Here is an 11,233-nt window from a genome sequence, read left to right as displayed (position 1 = left end):
GTTTCGCGCGAGTTGCACATATCTCACGCCCGAATATTCGGTGATTCGGCCGAGAGCATGGCCGAATATTCGGTATTCGGTATTCGGCAAAATCAATATTCGCGGCATCACTAGTTAAGATAATCGAACGCCTATCATAATTCCTAGCAATTATAGAGATTCCACTGCTAATTATGCATTGTGTTCATATGTCAAGGAACCCTACAGAACCCTATTATTTTTAATTTTCCAACCCAAAGTTAAACAAACATTATAATGAATTATTTTAGGTTGTTTAAAGGGATAGAATCAATGTTTTCCGACTAGTACAAGATGAGGGCAGTTTTAGGTAAAAAAATGTGCCTAAAATTATGTGTGCCAAAAAATATATCGAAATAAAACGTTTAAAATTAAGAAAAGTACGTTAGATATTTTGAAATTCAAACTAGCCGCGAAATACCGCCCAACTTGTTTTTCACGCAGTGACGTTACTAATGTCTCTTGATTCATTGGTTGTTTGGAAATAGGAGAATGTAGGGAGCTCTAAACCACTGTATAGTAGTTTTTCACCTTCAATGGGGATTCGGGAAGTGGAGCATATTTGAGAAGACCTTTGTAAACATAATTCTGATTTTTCATGTTTATTATCCTTTGTTCTCTTAACTCTTGGTTACGTTGTAGAGTAAGGATGATAGAGATTTGTCAAAATTGTTACAGGTAATGTCCAAAACACCACACTTTTGCGCTATTTTGGCAAAGGCTTAGCTTCCAGGTATAATAATGGTATGGCTTTATTTTAGCCTAATGGCGCTAATCTAAGTTTTAACATATTTTTAATTGTAATTAAACATAGTAAAACTTTCACTTTTTTACCAAAATTACAGTGAAACTATTTACCTTCCATTATTACTTTCAAAGCATCCGTATCGAAATATTGTATATTAATTTGGCGAAAATGCAGAATAGTATGAAAACTACTTTTAGCAGTAAATCTACTGTACCTCCGAGCGAGAGGAGGGTCGCGGGAGTAATTTAGATTTTTCGCTCGTGTATTTGCAATCGACTGTAGAGGGGGCAGCGATCGGAGCGGTGCCGAAAACTAATACTTTTAATAGTTAAGTTATTAAAACTATCAATATCTATATATTTTTGAAAACGTAATTTTAGGTTCTATCTGATTTAAAAAAATGAAAGCTTTTCATTAGTAGTCAAAAGATTGATTCTATCCCTTTAATAGAACCACATGTCATGACATCAAGATCACGGAGCGTCTGATTGTAATTTCGTTAACAATTCTTTGTTTAAATTCTTCTAGTGCGGTTAGAGATAGATCACAGTAGTATTCACAGAAGTAGGGTGAGGACTAGAAGTTGCTGTAGCAATGGCAATATAACAATTAATACTCCTGTGCGAGTCCCGTTTTTTAGGGTTCTAGTCGGGTCTCGAGTCCTAAAAAAGCTCTTATAGAATCTTGAATCGAGCTTTCTAAATGCTATCGAGTCCTTGAGTCCTGATGTCAGCTTCAGAACTATGTTTTAGGGTCAGTGTCGAATCCTGGTAAATTGTTTCAAGTCCTAGTTGAGTTCTGATAAATTGTTTCAAGTCCTAGTTGAGTTCTGATAAATTGTTTCAAGTCCTAGTTGAGTTCTGATAAATTGTTTCAAGTCCTAGTTGAGTTCTGATAAATTATTTCTATTTATACTATTAATAAATTAATTTTACATAATTATATTTCAAAAAAAAAAATAATAATTTAAAATCTACTAAAAAGGACTTATAAAATAGTAAACATAACGAAAACGTAGGACTGTGCACGAGCTAGAGCCAGCTCGTTCTTGTGACGAGCGAGCCGACACTTTGGCAGCTCGAATAATTAACGAGCGAGCTTTTATAAGGTCGAGCCGAGACGATAGGTATCGAGCCACTAAAACTCGCGAGCCTGATAGCGAGCTTAGTCACTGAAATAGTGCTTTCCTTTCAGTCCTCTCCATCAATAGCGTTCCGTTGTATTTTTACATGAAATAAAGCATGAGAAAATTTGCTGTCTCTCGCCTCTAACCGTGAACATATAACGATTTCTTTACTTTTTACCGAGCGGGTTTTACTGAACCACCACATTCCTAAACATGGGATAGCTTTTCTTGTCGAACTCAAGTCTTAAGTTGGTAGTAGCAATTTCTGTAAAACATATTTGTTAACCAAGCCAGCTCGGCTCGTCTCGATCATTTTTGAGCCTAGCTTTTAAAAAGCTCGCTCAGCTCGGCTAGTGGGCAGTCCTACGAAAACAACGCGCAAAAACAGTAATTTTAACTTTCGGTTTGCTTAACAGCATTTCTGCGAACCAATATTTGTCCAATTACCTGTCTACTCTAAATTCTAAATCGATAAAACCTCACTAGATGCCGCGCTCTGCTTAAAATTCCGGGTCACCGAATTCAAGGTAAATACTTTTGGACTTGCTAAGTCACAAAGCCTCGGTTCGAGTCCTTCTTGAGTCCAATAGTATTAAGGATTTTTGAGGACTTGAAATATTTCTCAAGTCCTAAAATTTTGATTCTCAAGTCTCGATCCAGTAATTGCCTTTAATCGAGTACTCGCACAGGCCTAGGCAATAGATCCTGGCACTAGTGAACTAGTTTTGGAGTGTTTGGGGGCCTAGAGAATATTGATAGAGTTCCAAAATTTGTGACTTAGCCTAAAACTTTTATCTCGACCTTCTCTGTGCTGAGGACCAACCTCCATATTCCGCTTGGAGTGACCCATATTTTGGAGATAAAAATTCATGTCGAGCGAGGAATTGGGTTTCCCAAAACTTCTAGTCCTCATCCAACTTCTGGTATTCAAGCTGGCAAACTAACATTATTGTTGAGGTAAAACGAAAGGATAGTGTTTAGACGCCAACCTTGTTATGAATGAATGAATGAATAATTATAACTTCTGCAGTTTGCTTATCAATAAACAGCAATAACTACATATAGTTACAAAAGTTTGTAGGTAGTCCTCCACCCGCCTCGGAGAGATAATATTTTGGTTTTACAACTTGTTACCTCTCTGATCAAGTGACGTATGTTACATTTTCCACATCTAATACCTTTTCTTTAGTTTCCTGAACCTCAGGGAATTAAGACTTGGATATTTGGCAGTGAGTGTCGTCTTGAAATGAATAATACAACAAATCTGCATATAAGTATATTACGATAGTTAACGGAATTTCATGAAAAACGGAGTATTTAAAACCGCTCGCGAAGGTGTCATAAAAAGCGGGAAGGGTAAAAATCCATATTTGTTCTATTAAAATATTTCGGAAAATATTTGGTGTACCCTAAAAATTCGGAAATTGATTTCTTGCATCGTTGTAAAACTTATTCCCATTGAAGAGAGCGATAATCAGTGGTTGCATCTTGATACTCGCGGTTTTTAATAAATTAATTAAACTACTTCAACTAAAATGGATGGAATAAAAATAAATTAGGTTAAATTTTGGAAGAAAAATTTAAAGTTTTGAGCTACTGGACCAACCTTTAACTATACGTTACACCAGGAGTTCATATTAACCCCGTTTCGGGGGGAAGTACGAAACCGGTTAAAAAGCCCGTAACCTCAAAGTTTCGCCGTAAAGCTCAGCGGATTTATACACCGCTTAACTCCCAAAGAAATAGTTAATCCAATTTTTAGCACCCACGCGCATTAACTTCCACACTTCCGCTTAAGCACTATTTTTATCTTGTGATTTTGGGAGCGAAAATGGCTCGCGTCTGTCGGCGTGGTGGAAATTAAGCATTGGCTAAGAAGCTGGCTTTTCGATGGTTTCTAGTTTTCTACAAAAAATTAAACGATGATCATTAATGTTTTGTTGTGAAATGTGTGAGTGAGAATTCCGTGGTTAAATTAAAATGGTTTGGACAAATTCATTCCCAGAATCTTTAGCATAAGAATTACATCGTGTTTCTACGTCCACCATAGTCGCCATTTTTCTTAACGACGGAGATCCCAGCCAACGGAAGTTTTGGAACGAAAACAAGGAGCATAGATACCACTACAATCTACTGTAAAGTTGTATGCCCATCAACAGGCTAGTCCTTTCTATGTGCAACGACAAAATCTTGTTGTTCGCGATTTTTACCATTAGCTCTATGGTTAGTTTCGTACTTTTCCCCAAAGGGGGTTATTATGAACTCCAGGTTACACTTAAAAGACTAGGGTATCGGATGCTAGAAATGTGTGACATCACAGCCTCCTTATATTTAACCATGTTAAATTTATATTTTAACATCGTTTAAATTATTAAAGCTATCGTAATATACGTCATTTATAACACAATGTTGTAAAAAGCAATTTATTAACTAATGCCCATACATTAGGAGCAAGAAATAGTGGAATACGCGATGATCCTGTTAAGAGAAACTAAAAAATATTTAGCCATGATGTATAATACCAGGTTAGTTTGATTTTTAAGTTGTAGTATTTAGTGCAAGCAAAAATATCATATTCTAATTATAGATTTTTTGTACAGCATTCATCTTGAACCCGTTAACTACGAGTTTTTCCAGAACATGAACCCTAAAACTCCAAACTCACATGTAAGTTTTTCTACTATATTATAATACGGGACAGAGAACTTTATTTCCTATGACCAGTTTTCAAATTTCTCAAAGGGAGTATCTGTTTGCGTTCATTGCTTCTCCGAGTCCTAAAGCGTTGGTGTTGTGCAGGGATAATTTGTACGGGATTTACACACGCAAGTCGAGAGAGTGTAGTAAATACCTCTAAATGCTATTGGATCAGTTCAATTCTGTTCCATCACATATCGTAGTACAGGCTGAATAAAGTTCTTTAAACAACTCAAATGGTTGCTCTTGCTTGTTTTCTAGTTTACTCTTTATAATATAGGGAAATACGACTGAAACTAAGCTGTAAAATTAAGTTTGAATATGAACGGCATTAAGAAACAATTAATATAATGTGTTAAAAACGCATTATGTCCGGGTATAAATGTGTTTGTGTTGACGTTGATATATGATTGAGTTACGAGACTTGGGTTTAATTAACAAGAGGTTTTAATGAGAGAAAAGTAATACTGCTTACATACATTGTCGGAGTTGGTAGGGCATGACTATACCCGACCAATGCTGGATAAAAAGAGTAGGGAGCAAAGGTACTGTATAATGCTCCTTAGCTTAGGGTGCATGTGGTAGGATGCGCTAGTTAACATTTGGATCATGTGGTTTCTTCTATTAAAGACACTCGCTAAGCAACCAACCAGGAAGAATTTCCGGTTAATGTAAACAGTAAAAATTAAATAGTGTTTGCACCTATTGACGTTTTTTTTTATTTAGCAAGAACTTTTTTTTAAACTATGAAAATCTCTAAAACGATTTCTAATTTGAAATTAATCTTAAACCTAAACTTTTACTGGTCTAGGATATGACGTTTTGGCAGGCTTAATGACTAGGGGTTTGCCGAGCCAACGTTGAGAATAATCCAACAAAACGACTTGCATAACGGTCACTTAGTGTTACCATAGGTTTATAACGTGTATTCCATAAGTATGACACTACCTGTACTTTTTTGTGTTAGAGGCTTACTGAGAGCTAGTTCGAAAGCGGCGCGAGAACCGACTATACTTGGTTTTGCGGTCCATCTTTCTAACCGACATCACTTCATTACAAGCTCTCAGTTAGCAGTGACAAACGTATGGGACATATCTTATGATCTTATGGTATAACTGTTATCATTCAAATTCAGTAACGAAATGTGAGTGTGCATAAAGAATTAACATAAAAGCGATCGTACAAGCATCTATATATAAGATGTTTCTGCTATTCATCCATTACAAATTATCCCTCCATTACATCAAAAGCGTTAGGATAAGTATGGAGAGTGCGCTCGCCGGGTAAAATTTCCACATAGAAAAAATTTCTTATTTTGATGTTAAGGTCTTGAATAAATCAGTTATAGAATACTATCTCTTACAATTTAAAAAATATTTGAATTTCAGAAAGTGGACTTTTTTATAACGCCATTTGAATTGTCACTATTGCCTAAATTGTACCCTTGGTGTCCCAGTCACGTATATGGCAGTAGCGACACCTACTTCTTTTCCAGAACACCTGAGAAGATTGTGAAAACTACATCTGAAGTCATCACTTTCCAAACATCGGTAAAACACTTTATGCAGCATCTACCCTTACATAAAGTCGTTCAAAAAATTTATAACACTTCATCTAAGGCAAACAGAAATACCAGAAAGTGAGGCTGTAAGGAAAGGGTGGGCTACGTATGACTCTCGTTGTCCCTCAGCCAAAGAAAAAAATATTTCTGGCCCCTGTGGTATACTAGGTGAAAACTAGCGGATGAATACCGAGTAGACAGGCCAACCGAAATACCTTTCCAAGGTTGGGAACTTGGGACTACAAAAACTATCAGTACATACAATCAGAAATATTCTATCAACCAATATGCCTGAAAATTCCATCAGTTTTCATCGAAGAGTGGAAAATTATAACTTAATATCAAAGTAGAGGTCTGTTTGGTCGACCAAAAAAGACTGGAGTACGTCTTAAAGGGTGAACCATGTAACAGGAGTTTCCGAAATAACAACCGCGATTCCAAAAAAAAGAGCGGTTTTATGCAAAAATGCTAAATTGGAATAAGCGGCTGATGTTTGGGGAAACAGTAGTTGAAAAATTATTAGTCTTAACGTTTACCTCTATTTTGTGTAAAAAAACCATAACCTATCAAGTACAACCTTTACTGGCAAGTACAAACAAACCTACGCTTACCTATCAAGTACATCTAAAACTTACCTAATTAACCCAGGGAGCACATTATTTTTGTGCTCACTGATTAACCTTACCAGACTTAATATTCCTTTAGTTCAAATAACTCAAATTACACCATCATAAACGACTATTTCTTTTTAGCCACATCGTAGTATACGATAGGCTCTTAGTTTGGCCCGAGCCGTAGTAGTTATAGTAGTGGTCGGGGTTGGGGTTGTCGCTTTCGTTACCGTTAGATTTTAGCTTAAAAGGAATTCGATAGTACCCCACTCATAGGGGGAGCTGAGCTCGGTTAGAGATTTTATTTTAATTAAAATTCTTTTTGGTCGCAGCCGGGATTCGAACCTGCGTCGCTCACGCAGTAGTAACACACCACTGTACCACGATGGCTAGACAGAAGCGGCTAGTTTTATTCCTCTAATTTATCTCTAAAGGGTCGGGAATGAGGGAGGGCTCTATTTGTAAGTGGGGTCGCATACTTTTGAAATTGTGTGTTTTGGTCTTTATATTTCTTTTCTTTTTACTTATGTGCTTATTAAATAGATAAGGATGTGGCTACTATTAAGGCCCAGCCCTTGGGCCATCTTGTTAAATCCCGGTTTAGGGAACCACGGTAATGAGAACCACTATTATGGGGTTCGCTCATATGATTATTCCCCATCTTAAGTATTATGCTGCCCACCAGGGAAAGCCTTCATTCCCCTTAGTTCCCCACTTTCTTTATTTCAATTTCTCTTTCGCAAAGTACATTTTTAAAGTCAATAATTAGCGCATGTCGATAAGGTAATGGATTAAATAGCGCTACTTTCTCTGAACTTCTTAAGGTTTCAATAATGATCCCATCTGTTTTGATTGTAACATCGTTAATCTGGATGATACCGAGCTACATCTATGAACCGATGATGACTCATACCAATAATAGGAAGACATTCAAATCCTTCTCATACTCGATTTGCGACACTAGTTGGAGATTTTTGTGCTTCTTTTTCTCCGAACGTTAGTATTAGCTTCATGAGAGCCATAATCGCTAAAGCAAAGCATTTTGGAGTTTAAATTTTTTTTTTTTGCTTTTGCGATAATTAAAACCGTTTCTGAGAGAATATCCTATAAGCTATTTTGGGCGTAAAAGTTCTTGTCTTGTAAGACGCCCACGGATACTATAAACTCTCTAGGAAAATTGGACTCTTTGTCAATGTAAAGTCAACAGCACGAGCATTAAAATAATTCGTTACTTTCAAATTGTAAACGAAATAATAAACGAAATGCGTTTTTTTAACGAAAAAGCTGTTTAAAATTTTCAGTGAGTGGTTATGTGAAAAATAGAAACTGTTGACTTTATTTTAATGCTCGTCTTTCGTTGTAACTCCAACAAAATTATTTTATGAAAGAAGCAAATTTAAAATGGTGTTAATTAATTCATAAGTTTACCAGAATTTTTACCGACCCTCGTTCAATATTTTCAGCTATGCTTGGAAATTCTACAGGGCCGGTAGGCCCTTGTAGATATGACTTGACACCCATTTGTACCATTAAAGCAAAATTCACATGCTTTTACCATGGATGAAGAATGCGCGTGAGGAAATTTGTTTTCACGCTATAGGATAGGCAACTCCCTATCTCGAACGACAGAATATTCTGTATATACTCTGTTACAACATCGGCTGTCAGCACGCGCAAAGCGAGGTCTCTATGTAATCTAGCCTTGCGCGTGCTGACAAGAGACAAAAAACTTCAGGATCTTCAGGATTTAAAATCGTTTAAAATATTCTGGAGTTTTTTGTCTCTTGTCAGCACGCGCAAGGCTAGATTACATAGAGATCTAGCTTTGCGCGTGCTGACAACCGATGTTGTAACAGAGTATATACAGAATAAGCTGTCGCCCGAGATAGGGAGTTGCCTATCCTGTAGAGTGAAAACAAATTTCCTCACGCGCATTCTTTATCCATGCTTTTACTTAATTTCCTATGGAGATTAACATGGCGTTTTTCGTGATTTACCCCCACCGCGAACAGAAAAACTACAGCGAAGTTACTTTTCGGAATACTCTTGAATTAACAATTAAGTATTCAAGGTGTGCTATCGCCTAGTTTAATTTAAACCAATTAACTCTAAGTTTGTTAATTTTAGTTAATTCTGAAAGTACGTCAAAAATTACTTTTGGGTCAGACCATGGATGAAGGATGCGCGTGAGTAAATTTGTTTTCACTCTACAGGATAGGCAACTCCCTATCTCGAACGACAGAATATTCTGTATACACTCTGTTACAACGTCGGTTGTCAGCACGCGCAAAGCTATTTCTCTATGTAACGTAGCTTTGTACGTGCTGTCAAGAGACAAAAAACTTCAGGATCTTCAGGATTTAAAATATCCGCGAGTTTTTTAGCTCGAGTGCACGGACCTCTAGGCCTTAGTTTCAAATACGTGTAGTAGGCTGTAGGTAATTTCACACGTATTTGAAACTAAGGCCTAGAGGTCCGTGCACTCGAGCTAAAAAACTCGCGGATATTTTAAATCCTGAAGATCCTGAAGTTTTTTGTCTCTTGACAGCACGTACAAAGCTACGTTACATAGAGAAATAGCTTTGCGCGTGCTGACAACCGACGTTGTAACAGAGTATATACAGAATATTCTGTCGTTCGAGATAGGGAGTTGCCGATCCTATAGCGTGAAAACAAATTTCCTCACGCGCATCCTTCATCCATGGTCAGACTATCTAGCAGTAGACGCTGACAAATTACTTTGGTATTTCATCCGAGCTCGAGCACCTTTATATGTATTTTCTAATTAACTGTAGCACCCTTAATAAGAAATACGTCGTTATCAGGTCGAATTTTCGTCTAGAAAAGTAATTCAGGTAAATAATTACAGTTAACAGAGGTTTTTATATCATTTAAAGTAAGTTTTTGAACGTTCTTTACGGCCAAGGCTTAAGTTGTATTTTAGTTTGTCTATGTAATATAGTCTTTATAGTGTCTTTCCCCTTTAAAGATTAAAAAGCTAATTTCCAGCTCTGTATTATAAAAATACGCAGTCTGCTTCGTTTTCTGCTACCAACAAATATAGCAGGTATACAGGATTTCATTATTTGTTAATCTCACTAAAATGCTACTAATTGTGAAGATGTGTGATATATTTCCTTAAACGAAACCAATGTAGAGGAATTTCCATGTTTACATCTGCACAGATTCTCTCAACGTAACCACGTTGGAAACGGAGGGTTACGTATGTGGTATACAGGGTTTCATTATTTGTTAATCTCACTAAAATGGTACTAATTGTGAAGGTGTGTAATATATTTCCTTAAACTGAACCAATGTAGAGGAATTTCCATGTTTACATCAGCACAGATTCTCTCAACGTTGGAAACGATTCGTTAAAACAATTTTTTTCCTGGTGAAACAGTCCGTATATGATATTACGTTTTATAAATTATTTGTTACCAAGAGTGGATTGTTTAATTTAGAAATATAAGTACCAGTGGTGCTGGTTAATCCAGGAGAACATTGTCTTTACGTAATTAGTCAAATAAATTCCATGTGCAGATTTTTTCAACGTAAACACGTGGGAAACAGAGGGTTGCGTTCGCTATTTCCACAGTCCTTATTGCCGTTTGTTTATATGTCAGAATTGTTATGAATTGTTTAGGTATTTGATTTAATTACTGGTATTTAAGCGAAACTATGGAATCACATCGTTCATTAACATTGTAACCTTTGTAGTGATCCGTTGTAACGGGCTCCCCGGTACAACATATTTAATTGTTAATCTTCACGTTACCGCAAATTTAGCACGGGGCATGATAAAAATTGAACGCAATGTGTTGGAACTAATCAAAAACTCATCTAAACATTAAAATTAAGGTTAATAATTTTTTGAAGCTCAATTTATAAGCTAAATCAATACTGCCAAACCACAATCCTTCATTAATTTCAACATAATTAAGTATAATTAGGGTGAATTTAAACATAAAATATACATATTTTGGATAAAAACTCGAATAAATTTTAAATGGACTACTTAATATTTAAACTGTATAGCTGTTGATAAAGCCTCGTATTTCTATTTCACACTTAATCAAAATAAACCTTTAAATTATACTTAATCAAGATAAACCTTTAATTAACCTTAATTCGGATAAACCTTTAATTAAACTTAATCCAGATAAACCTTTAATTAAACTTAATCCAGATAAACCTTTAATTAAACTTATTCCGGATAAACCTTTAAATTTAACTTAATCCGGATAAACCTTTAAATTAAACTTAATCGAGATAAGCCTCTAAACCAAACTTAATCGAGATAAGCCTCTAAACCAAACTTAATCGAGATAAGCCTCTAAACTAAACTTAATCGAGATAAGCCTTTAAACCAAACTTAATCGAGATAAGCCTTTAAACTGAACTTAATCGAGATAAGCCTTTAAACTAAACTTAATCGAGATAAGCCTTTAAACTAAACTTAATCGAGATAA

General features: G+C 35.9%; 1 protein-coding gene and 1 long non-coding RNA gene across 2 annotated transcripts; both read left to right on the top strand.

The window, feature by feature from the left end:
• The first annotated feature begins 2,781 nt into the window (after window positions 1-2,781).
• LOC149596288 (uncharacterized) lies at window positions 2,782-7,762 on the top strand. The gene is made up of 4 exons (XM_089861427.1): window positions 2,782-4,417; window positions 4,493-4,559; window positions 5,978-6,139; window positions 7,586-7,762. Exons 1-4 carry the CDS (start codon window positions 4,365-4,367, stop codon window positions 7,760-7,762), a joined length of 459 nt encoding a protein of 152 aa, XP_089717553.1. The 5' UTR covers window positions 2,782-4,364.
• A 2,372-nt stretch (window positions 7,763-10,134) lies between these two features.
• LOC149596287 (uncharacterized) lies at window positions 10,135-11,046 on the top strand. The gene is made up of 2 exons (XR_016379361.1): window positions 10,135-10,407; window positions 10,482-11,046. It is a non-coding gene; the product is annotated as an uncharacterized LOC149596287 (long non-coding RNA).
• The last annotated feature ends 187 nt before the right edge of the window (window positions 11,047-11,233 follow it).

The sequence above is a fragment of the Phalangium opilio genome, unplaced genomic scaffold, assembly GCF_054372755.1.
Source record: "Phalangium opilio isolate 3A_F unplaced genomic scaffold, DU_Popi_V2 ptg000390l_1, whole genome shotgun sequence".
Taxonomy (NCBI): Eukaryota; Metazoa; Arthropoda; class Arachnida; order Opiliones; family Phalangiidae; genus Phalangium; species Phalangium opilio.
Note: the sequence above shows the minus strand (reverse complement) of the source record. Positions and strands in the feature narration are given on the sequence as shown.

What these genes read in the sequence shown, in the direction of transcription:
- LOC149596288 (XM_089861427.1), top strand. Translation starts at nt 4,365, where the DNA reads ATGATCCTGTTAAGAGAAACTAAAAAATATTTAGCCATGATGTATAAT. An exon ending in GCCATGATGTATAATACCAG is followed by an intron (nt 4,418 to 4,492) that starts GTTAGTTTGATT and finishes TTTTTTGTACAG; the next exon opens with CATTCATCTTGAACCCGTTA. An exon ending in CTAAAACTCCAAACTCACAT is followed by an intron (nt 4,560 to 5,977) that starts GTAAGTTTTTCT and finishes TTTGAATTTCAG; the next exon opens with AAAGTGGACTTTTTTATAAC.